At 35.6% G+C, this 11,943-nt stretch overlaps 1 protein-coding gene across 1 annotated transcript; it reads right to left on the minus strand.

The window, feature by feature from the left end:
* Positions 1–897: 897 nt before the first annotated feature.
* LOC121371588 (retinol dehydrogenase 13-like) lies at positions 898–11,890 on the minus strand. Its single transcript, XM_041497594.1, has 8 exons — positions 11,638–11,890; positions 9,718–9,831; positions 8,187–8,305; positions 7,784–7,939; positions 6,290–6,394; positions 4,911–5,120; positions 3,956–4,163; positions 898–2,870 (listed from the first exon to the last, which is right to left on the minus strand). The coding sequence occupies exons 2-8, from the start codon at positions 9,801–9,803 to the stop codon at positions 2,693–2,695; spliced, it is 1,062 nt and encodes a 353-aa protein (XP_041353528.1). The 5' UTR covers positions 9,804–9,831; positions 11,638–11,890; the 3' UTR covers positions 898–2,692.
* Positions 11,891–11,943: the final 53 nt, after the last annotated feature.

The following is an 11,943-nucleotide window of genomic DNA, read 5'->3' on the forward strand; positions in this document are numbered from 1 at the left end:
TTATTGGAAAACAGAGCTAGCCGTGCCACTTCCTACATTCACAACTAGCCAATGTAATGCTTGATATGTTATTGGAAAACAGTGCTAGCCGTGCCACTTCCTACATTCACAACTAGCCAATGTAATGCTTGATATGTTATTGGAAAATAGTGGGGGTTTTAGGTTTAATGAATAATTTGGCAAAATGTTCTTGGTCATCCAGAGCTAGCACTAAAATAAACAGATGATGCCAAACATTTGCATAATTCAGGTATTCAAGGTTCACACATGCTTGAAAAGGCCCTAAATTTGAAGGGTTGCCCTAAAAAGTCCCTATTTTGATGATCTAGTCCTAAAAAGCCTTATATTTTACAGGCGAGTTCATATAAGACCCTAAATTGGGCCATATAAGCCCTGAAATCGATAGACATCTTTCTTCTTCCGGAAACATTAAATAAATTGCCAAAAATACATTGATATCTACTTTCATTTGTTGATCTCTTTGCTCACTCGAATGTTGGTGTGTAAACAATGCCAAAACGATTCATTCGTAAAACATTGTCAATGTTCGGTATTGTTCATAGAAATATTAATTCGTAATTTTTGGGGAGTCCTTGATTGGTCCTTCTAAAACGAAACACATTTCTAAAATACTAATCTCAGTGTAAACTAAAATTATCTGAACTGAATCAGACATTAATGCCTATGTGGACAGTTCTCTGTCGATTCCGATGGCCTGCTCGAACACTCCCATTATTTTGTTGAGTTTGAATGTCATTGCAAATGGCAGACAGAGTTTTAGTCCCTAAATTTTACTTACATTGACCCTGAAATTTCTGTATGAACCAAGCTGAAAGTATGGTAACCCGGTCAACCATTGTCAACTTTTCTTGATACCTGACAACCAATAAAATGGGAATCGTTCACAAAATTTATTATAGTATTTTCACTTTTTAAATTTGTTAGGTAAAATAAATACTATTAAATACAAATGTAAGTGTGAACACATTATATGATACATACATCTTAAAACATAATTTTTTTTTTTTACAATAATCCATGTAATAAAAATAAAACATACATTGTATTCTAAATATCTGATACAACAGCCTAACACAACAAAATATTTAATGAGGGATCATCATCTGTCCAAATGTTTTAACTGTTGGTGATTTGTAAATTATATTCCTATCAAAAAAAAAGTTTATTTTACTTTATTTTTGTGCTATAGTGCAAACAATTTTAACATGTTGCTGGCACATCTGAGCAGCTTCTTGATTCAATGTCTTAAAAAAAAAAAGAACATTGGTTAGTAAAGGACAAATTGGTTTAATGGGCATACATATTTCCAGAGCTAAAGTCCATGATAATTTCTGCACTATCATTTTTTTTTACTACCATATACCAAAAAATATTGGGCTGAATTTATGAAGCCTGTTTTTCGTAAAAGCAGGTGTTTAAGCTTTGTAAATGTATGTAGTTGCATGCGTTTAAGACAAAAACAGGCTTTGTAAATTCGACCTATCAAGTTCAAGATTAAAAAGATCAAAGAAATAACTGTACAATTTGTTAAATATAACACATCAAAAAGTTACCCTTAGGTATTATATTTATTGTATAGTAGCAAAAACAATGGTGTGGAAATTAGTTGCATGCGTTTAAGACAAAAACAGGCTTTGTAAATTTGACCTATCAAGTCCAAGATTAAAAATATCAAAGAAATAACTGTACAATTTGTTAAATATAACATTAAAAAGTTACCATTAGGTATTATATTTATTGTATAGTAGCAAAAATGATGGTGTGGAAATTATCTGACATTTACTTTAGTATTTGGTACAAATCCAATGCCATATGATAACCTGATAGTTTAACTACTGTGTCAGTAAGCTTGATAAAGTGAATATCATCAAGCCCACACTATGAATTTCAAACCTGCTTAAGTGGCCACTTTTATAAAGTAGCCAACTGTCTTAAAAGCAGATTTAATATTACAAACACATTTTTAATACAGCTCAATATAGTTAGTAGCTAACTGTCTATAAAGAACTTTTCATAACATATAAACACAAAAAGTATATGTTGGCAGGATTTAAATCTACTGCACACACAGGCAACTTATTATATTTAGTCCATATATGTAGGACTGAAAAAATAACACAAAAAAACCTTTGTACCTGACATAAATATCCAAATTTGGTCTATTTACTTAAGTCAAACGAACCAAAGGATGGCATGTCTATATTCTGAAGGTCCATTACTCCGAAGGTCCGGCTCATAACCCCGAAGAAGCCATGTAACAATTGCCTGTACACAAACAGAAGAAATAACTAGGCAACTGCCATTAAATGACATAACATTTCATGACATACATTACTGACAAGATTTCGTGGTAGCAGGGAGGGTGGGTATTGAACCCCCCTGCTCTAAGCGAATCTTCTTTTGTTGAATATATTTTCTGGTGAAGCAGACCCACCCTGCACGATTTCCTGGACATGCGCCTGCATAGTGAAAAATCCCCAACATAAAGTAGTCAGCCAGCACCAGATTTAAAATGTGATTGCATCAAACTATTGTCTTATACAGTAAAACACCTATGGGACCAAGTAAAAGGTCTGGTTTTAAGAGGTATCCGGTTTAGAGAGGTTCTCTTCTGAACAGATCTTATAAAAGGGGCCGTGAAAAAAATGTCTGCTTTTACGGGAATTCCGGTTTACACAGGTTCCGGTTTTGAGAGGTTTGACTGTATCACAGAACCTGTACCATTCTGTCCATCTCCCCCTGACTGGCTGCGTGATGATAATCGAGTCCACTTCTCGCTGATCGCCCACAGTCTCTTGGCAGCAGCTTCGTCCTTGGCCTGTAGTGCAATGTCTTTGACATGCATGTCACTAAAACAAAAAACATTTTTATTAAATCTCCTATCTTCAAGGCCCATAACTCTGTGAAAATGGGAATATCTCGATCAAAGTCAAATTTCATCTGGAGCATGTTGATTCGCATTACATTATCACTTCATCAGTATTTTTTAAACTGCTTTGCATATATATTATAATTATTAGTTGAACAAACTGTTTAATTGCTATATGAAACAACAGTGTAATCAAAAGTGCATATGTGCTTATAATTGACCTACCCTGCTCACTTAACCAAAAACCGTAGCTCTATTGGGTCGCATTATTTAGTATTTTCAAGTATAGAAGCACAAAATGTCAAAAGAACAAAGTATATAGTTGATTGAATATGCGTCATTATTGTACAGCAATGATTCGAGGCTTCCCAACCGTGACACTTGATAATAAAAAGAAGTATATAGTTGAAATTTTTCCACAATTAATACATGATTAATGAAAGTCTTACCCCGTTCATCATCAGCAATTGCCTTTGATACCAATAGTAACTGCTATACATGGTACAGAATGTTGAGAAAAGACATCTGTTACTTTTACAACTGAGGTCTTTTCAATTAGCAGCCATTTTCGACCCAAGTGATGTAGCAATTACAGGTCTACTGACTAAGATTAAATCTATAACGAGTCTTGAGCCAATTCCCACAGCTAAATGCTATGATCATCAAAAAAACCAGAACCTTTTTACGGAATCCTATCCAGAGGAGGGGGCGAGACGTAGCCTAGTGGTAAAGTGTTCGCTTGAAGTGCGATCGGTCTGGGATCGGTCCCCATCAGTGGGCCCATTGGGCTATTTCTTGTTCCAGCCAGTGCACCACGACTGGTACATCAAAGGCCGTGGTATGTGCTATCTTCTCTATGGGATGGTGCATATAAAAGATCCCTTGCTGCTAATCGAAAAGAGTAGCCCATGAAGTGGCGACAGCGAGTTTCCCCCCTTAATATCTGTGTGGTACTTAACCATATGTCCGACACCATATAACCGTAAATAAAATGTGTTGAGTGTGTCGTTAAATAGAACATTTCCTTCCTTCCTATCCAGAGGCCACACTGCTGTCAACACTTACCTGAAGTATTTGCCAGATACTTTCTCAACACTTGGGTCGATGGCCAGAAAGAGCGTAGTTTGGGCACCTTGTATGGGTGTCTTCATGATAAACCATTTCAGAGGAGACAGAATTCCTCCAGAAACCACCGACTTTGATATGGACATGTGTCGGCTAAGGTCAGTATTTACAATGCCTGGATGAAGGCAGTTAGCTGTCACACCAGTGCCTGAAAGGAAGGCAATCTGTTTAATAACACTTTACCATATTGTACAATGGACAGCACATATATGTAACTGCAAACAGTGTTTAAAATGATCATAGTCAGAATGGATGTATTGCTATGAGTTGGTTAGGGTAAAGCAAACTATTCAATTTGTGCTTAAATATAATTTAAGAAATTAAAAGAAGGAGAGCAACGACAGTGGATAATCAAACTAAAATCATTATACTTCTAACCTTGATGTGTTAACAATCCAAAGTACTATAAAAAATTTAGCATCATTTGAAATAAAACAGAAATGTTCCTTTAATTTCATTTCATTTCTGTCAAACCTTTAAATTACCTTAATACTATGCTTTGTGCTGTTAAAATAATTTAATATTGCAGTGAAATGAGACAGCTTAATTCACTAAAGGGACATAACTCCATGTAATCTTTCTTTTAAAATGTTTTACAAGCACTGAACTACATATATACTCACATTTGTTCCACATGCATTATAATGTTAAAGATAAATAAAAACTTTTATGCACTCAGAATTTATTTTACACATCTTCAGAAATAACCTTCAAAGGGTTACTTACTGCTACTAAAGGTTTAAAAATTAATTTGTACATCTATAAACAACACAGAATATTTGTCCCAAAAGACATGATGAAATGGCTTTCAGTTGGGCAGTGGACATGTATGCATATTTTTGTATAAACAAAATACAGATATAAAAAATATGTGGCATCATGTCACCATACATACCCTCTAACCGTTTTGCTAATTCTATCGTGAAAAGAACATTTGCCAGTTTGCTTTGTTCATATGCTGCTCGTGGGTCATAATGCTTAACAGAGTTCAGGTCATCAAAGTGGATATCTCCCCACTTGTGGGCGATACTCGATACTGTGATTATTCTACTTGGTGCAGACTTCTTCAGTAAATCCAGGAGAAGATTCGTTAACAGAAAGTGACCTGGCAAAAGAATAAATTGTGAAATGTTTTAACTATTTGTAAGGAAATGAAATAATATTTTTGTATACTTTGCTAACTGTGGGTAATGTCATAACACACATTTATAATATAATTGAGTGCAACAGTAGTATCAATATAAAATGTAACATGAACAAAAAATACAGATCATGTGAACACCTACATTTCTCTCTGCTCTTGCTTCTCCTTTCATCTCTTAGATAAAATGTAGACAAATGTGCAGCAATGCATAGTGTACAAATAGCAAATTTGTATTTAGTGTACGTAATTATGAAACTACCTTAGTATCAAGTTTTAATTTGTATGAAAAGGAAGGAAGGAATGAGGCACTCAACATTTTAATTACGGCTATATGGCGTCGGATTGTATGAAAATGCCAGAAACAACCATTGATCTGGAGAAAATATACGGTACTACCCTTACATACAATAACAAAAATTCCCTGGAATTATTGGGATGCAACTCTAAACCACATTTCACTGGTCTAAGACTTGTTGTTTGTGAGAAATGGACCTATACTGAAGTTTGAGCAGAATGTAAAAGTTGACACTGAATAATACCTATACATCTATTTTGCCTTCTGAATGTAATTTACCAAAATTGGAAAAAAAATACTGAAATTCTTTTTTATCCTCTGCAATAATTAATTGCCATTGCTAAAGCCTTTGACCTATGGCAATTCATATCGCAGATATGCCAATTGTCCTCTGTGCCATCATTAACTTCAACCCTTGCTTTTATATGCATTTTTTTATATCCCAGGGGCGGGACGTAGCCCAGTGGTACAGCATTCACTTAATGTTCAAAGGCTGTGGTAAGTACTACCCTGTCTGTGGGATGGTGCATATAAAAGATCCCTTGCTGTTAATAGGAAAGAGTAGCCCATGAAGTGGCGACAGTGGGTTTCCTCTCTCAATGTCTGTGTGGTCCTTAACCATATATCTGACACCATATAACCATAAATAAAATGTGTTGAGTGTGTCGTTAAATAAAACATGTCTTTCTTTCTTTCTTTTTTTCATATCCCATGACCTTTCATTCTCCAGCAATGAAACAGGAATAAACCATGAGGGTCACGTTAGGGGGATCAGTTCTGTAGTCCATCACACACTAAAATACATCCTGCAGTGAATAATTGAAGGCAGACATACCTAAGTGATTAACGCCAAGCTGCATTTCAAAACCATCCTCTGTCAACGACTTTGGACACCCCATTATACCAGCGTTGTTGATCAACACTTCTAAGTGAGATTCATCTGAAATCATGAACAAAATGGCAACTTTAAAGGAAGGTCTTTTTTCTCTGAGAAAATTGACAATAATACGCATTATTCTAATTCAATCTAACAAGAAATTTGATTAGCTAAAACCAGCACATGGGATTCCTCAACAGCATATTTACATATTCAAATGCTAATTCTTGCTGTCCAGTCAAGACTTATTAACTTTTAAAATATCACCTTTGAAACTTTTCTGAAGCATAATGAGTGTTCTTCTAAATGTTATGATGTAAATGCTATTTATAAAGGTTTGTTTGATGCTGATGGGAATGCCAAAGTAACTAATGACAACTATGCCAAATTATGAATCTTTGCAATTGAGCAACAGCTGTCGGCCGAAAATATTTGTTTTACTGTCTCTGTTTTGCATCACTGGTAAAACTTTGAACCAGTGAAACCAAGCATTAACATCTGCAAATGGTCAAATACAACAGTTATCCTCTAAATCTACTCACCAGTAACACAGTATAATTTTTATTTAAATGTATGACAGAATAGAAGCCAAACATACACAGTGATTTAAGATTTCAATACCATATTTCTGTACAATACTGATTCCAAAGAATGTTATGATACAGTCGTGAGGGTACCGTATACAGTCATGACTCACTGTCAGTTGCTTTGTCTACAGAGGAAAGCTTGTTTGACCACTTTATATGATTCCGACTCTGTAAATGGGTGGGATGTAGCCCAATGGTAAAGCATTTGCCTGATGTGTAGTCAGTCTAGGATCGATCCCCTTTGGAGGGCCCATTGTTATTAAATGAATGAGTGAGACTAGAGTGAACGAATGAGAAATGGCTTCAACACAAACATTTAAAGGAACTGTCCTGAGTTTGCAGCCACTGTAAGATATTTGCAATAACAGAGCCTTGTTAGCGACTATTATTTCATACTAAATACATTTTCTTGTTTAGAATACCAGTGTCTGTATATCAAATGTGTTTGTGGTCATATACTAATGTTTGTAGCACTCAGTGTTTACTTTAATTTGTGATATATATCATATATTATATTATTGGGAGGTAAAATCGGGTTTGGGCTACTAGAAACATTAGGACAACAACAACCACCTTGTAATTACAGACACTGATATTTTAAATAAGAAAATGTATTTAATTTGTATGTTACGTCATCGAAAAGGCTCTATTGGTCGGAAACATTTTACAATGGTTGTAAACTCAGGACTGTCCCTTTAATATGGTGCCAAACACAATTTCTATTTTTGAGAGTTTAACTGTACATGTATAAACAACATAAGTCATCTTCAGTCTTAACTAGTGCTCATTTTGTAGTGAAGTTAAAACACTTAAGTATGGTTGTACAGAAAACACTTATAAATAGTTCTCTTAAAATGACCCATACTTGCATTAATGTATTTAGCAAATGCTCGAATCGATGCAAGAGAAGCCAGTTCCAGTCGTCGACAGTGAATACTGTGATTGGCTGTTTCAAGCACAATTTCAGCTTTTGCTTGTTCACAGCTCTCAAGGTTACGGCATGCCATAATGACCTTTGCCCCTGAAATAAATAAGTTAGAAATAATCTGTACAAAAACTAATGATAAAATAATTATTATTTTCAGAATAATCTGACAGGAAACATCAATTAATAAAAAACTTTTTAAAAAAAAAAAGAGAGGAAAAGAGATACATGTAGAGTTTGCATATAACTTATTTTGATTTGAATAATCATTTTTTTAATAACTGAAAAACAAAATAAAAGTTTTATTGTTTGTGGAGATCTGATTAGCCTATAAGTATTTCACCTCTTCTGGCCAGTTCTAGGCACGTCTCTTTACCGATTCCAGAGTTGGCTCCAGTGACTATCACCGTTTTACCAGCCATTCTTTCAGTGCCTGTGTATCTTTTTCCTCCCATGTAGTCCCTGAAAGGATCAAGCCAAACATTTTTTGCTTTGTTTCAAACAGAACCATATAATGATTATAATCGTGTTTAAAAAATCAGTATCTGTATATTCAATCAGTGCTCTACAAAGCAAGTTCAAATTTACTCTTCCCTGGCCAGTAAAGTATAATATTTTAGTCGCCAGTCACTTATATTTAGTAGCCAGCTAATATATACTTGTAATTAAATCGATTTATCTGCCATTTTACAGCACATTACTAATGCCGTATTTGTTATTAGGACCACATTCGAATGAACTTGTGAATGGGTAATTCTTAGTTGTTAACTAGTAATGACAAGTTACTGTTTGTGTCCGGTGCCACTGAAACAGTGAAGGACTATTAACTAACATTATCAAATTCCGTACCCAATAATTTTATTAAATGAAATTAAGCGAATTACTATTTTAATGACACTGCTATGATATGCATTTAAATTGCAGTACTCATTAAAAGTTAAATAAAAGCATTGGGTTAATAATTACCAGGCTTCAACATGTTACTAGTAGTTGCCAATTGGCTACCTTACTTTTGGTTTAAATAATATTTATTTTCATCAAATACTGCCGTGCAAATCTGTAAATACTGTTTTGTAAATAGTTGTGTCTTTAAAGCCATCTAAAGTCGAGTCATGAAAATATAAACATGTTTTCATCCTCCACTGGTGAACACGACTTCCGACGTGATTAAAACAACATTCATGACTGGAGACGTCGTTATTGTGGAGGGACCCGTTATCACGATAAGCACGACACGATTGGAGCGCAGCATAACGCATATATAAGTCGACATTTAAAATAATTAACGTTTGAGTTTGAAACAGACAAGTAAAGACACACAGTGAATCAACAATCTCATTTTAATACATAAATAAAACCTGGTTCTAAATGGGACAGGACCGACTTGGTCCAAAACTGAACTGGGGCCGAATTATTTCCAAACGCTTGAAATTCCAAGTTAAGGGAGATAACATCATAACGATGTATTACCTCCCTTAACATCACCGTTATTCCTAGTCCGATTAACTTGTCTCAAACTTTTATTTTTCCAACAAACTACTGATAGAAAACACGTTTTATGGAAGATACATTGCTACTGGTCCACTGTGTTTTCTGATGTGCAGTTTTGTTTACAGATTAAAGTAAAATTATTGAAGTCGCCAACTGGCGAATGTGATTTTATTTTTTAGATGCCAGGGAATGTTTTTAGTTGCCATGGCGAGTATTTTACTTGCATTGTAGAGCACTGTCAATGGGTTTCTTGTTGACTTAATTTTTGTATCTATTAAAACTAAACAACAAAAAGTATGGGTACTTGGTAAAATGTTTAATATAAAAATCTGATTTTAAATGTATGTAGATTTTATTCACTTCTAAGGATGTAAAGAACTTACTTTAACAGTACAATGCCTCCAGCTGCGGTTCCTAAAAGACTTATTGGAAAGAGATACCGTGGCATACGAAATCGAAATGGTGCCATATCTCCCGATCTGATGTCAAACAAGTTTCTGTCAAAACAAATACAGTATATAAGATCCAGCATCAACAGACTATACAATTATATGGATGTGATACCTATTTAGGAATAATATTTTAATAAAGGTAATTTTTTTGCATCATTTGTACGAATAATTAAAATGAGTGAATTACCCAACTAAAAGCCTGTGGTGTCAGGATTAGTAAATTGGATGATGATTAAAACCAACAGATTTCAACACTAATTAGACTCTAGCCCTATCCCTACATATAAAAAGGGCAGCTCAGTTGGTAGAGCACTAGATTTTTATACAGAGTTCCTGGTTCGAATCATCAAGTAGAAGTTGATTTATATTTATCCATTACATTTTAAGACTGGGTGTGTTCTGAAAGTAATGGCACCTCATGTGATTTTGTTCAACACTTGGTTGAGGAATCCTGCTGCTACCACACAACTCCAAAAATCCTTACTCCTTCCAAACTGCAGCAAGGGATTTTTTATATACACTTTTCCACAGATAGGGGCAGGACATAGCCCAGTGGTAAAGCATTTGCTTGATGAGCGGTCGATCTAGGATCAATCCCTGTCGGTGGACCCATTGGGCTATTTCTCGTTCCAGCCAGTGTTCCACAATTGGTGTAATAAAGGCAGTGGCATATACTATCCTGTCTGTGGGATAGTGCATATAAAAGATCCCTTGCTGCTAATCGAAAAGAGGAGACTATGAAGTGGCGACAGCGGGTTTCCTCTCTCAATATCTGTGTGGTCCTTAACCATATAGGCCTAACCGTAAATAAATGTGTTGAGTACATCATTAAATAAAACATTTCCTTCCTTCTTCTTTTCCACAGATAGTGTTAGTGTAAAGTACTCCTACTGGCAGTAGCTAGAGTGAATGTCCCCATTAGCTGGCTGGTGGAACGATGGACTCTCACACTCAGTGTCTGTGGTTTGAATCCCTTCATTGGAGTTCGACTTATATGTTACATACATACTGTGGCCTTTGATGTACCAGTCATGGGGTATTGGTTGGCATGGGTATCACATCTCAACCTCCACCTCAAGTTCATGTAGAGAAACTGATCCTACGGCTCATCACAACTCAGTGTTCTACCACTGATCTACATCCTGTTCTGTAGGTGTGTTCTGAGTTACACAAGACTTGTAACACACAACTTTGAGAGGCAGCATCACTTTAGAGGGAGCATGTTGTACAGCTGGTACAAAATGCAGACTATTGGCAGTGTTACACTGTTAGTACTGACCTCAGTGGTTTAGTGCTTATGACACTTGCTTTAAAGCTGTTATGTACAGAATTTGCATCCTCATACCTGCTCTTTTGGGAAAAATATCCGCCCGGTCCCCCCTTCCCCTAACCCTTCCCCCAACCCTAGTCCTAACCCCAACCCTAACCCTAACCCTAACCCTAACCTTAACCTTAACCTTAACCTTACCTTAACCTTAACCCTAACCTTAACCCTAACCCTAACCCTAACCCTAACCCTCAACCCTAACTAAAAATAATAATGGAGGGGACCGGGCGGATATTATACCCTCTTTTGAAGAAGTTTTAATGGCTACTTGGGGAGATATAAAGCTACCTTCTCTCTCATTAACCACTAACTCTCTTATATATAATTAGTTGCTGAAATTTCCCTATTAGCTTAGTTGGTAGATCTGTGGAGTTTGTTTATTTTAGGGTGGGTTGTAGCCCAGTGGTAAAACACTTGACTGATCCCCGTCATTGGGGTATTTATAGTTCCAACCAGTGAATCAATGACACACACGCGCATAAACACACAGACACGAAAGTCACACTCGCAGTATTGTCACTCACTGACTGACTGTATACTACTATACTCGGAATACTGCCACTCCCTGTCACTAACTTGAGTAGGCCTACAGCGGAGTACAGCGACTATACTTTAGATTTACACAAACGAATTTGTCTATTGATGCATGTGCGAATCACTAATAATAAAGAGTTTCGAAATATTTTAGTGCATACACGCTAAAGTTTCTAACAAAAAATAAATGTTAGTTTTTTAAGATGACAAGGAGAAAACGTGCACAATATTTTACAAACACAACTAGACTGTTATTAATTGTTAATTAGTATATAGTGCTATAATGGTGTTCGTAA

The sequence above is a fragment of the Gigantopelta aegis genome, chromosome 4 (genome assembly GCF_016097555.1).
Source record: "Gigantopelta aegis isolate Gae_Host chromosome 4, Gae_host_genome, whole genome shotgun sequence".
Lineage (NCBI taxonomy): Eukaryota > Metazoa > Mollusca > Gastropoda > Neomphalida > Peltospiridae > Gigantopelta > Gigantopelta aegis.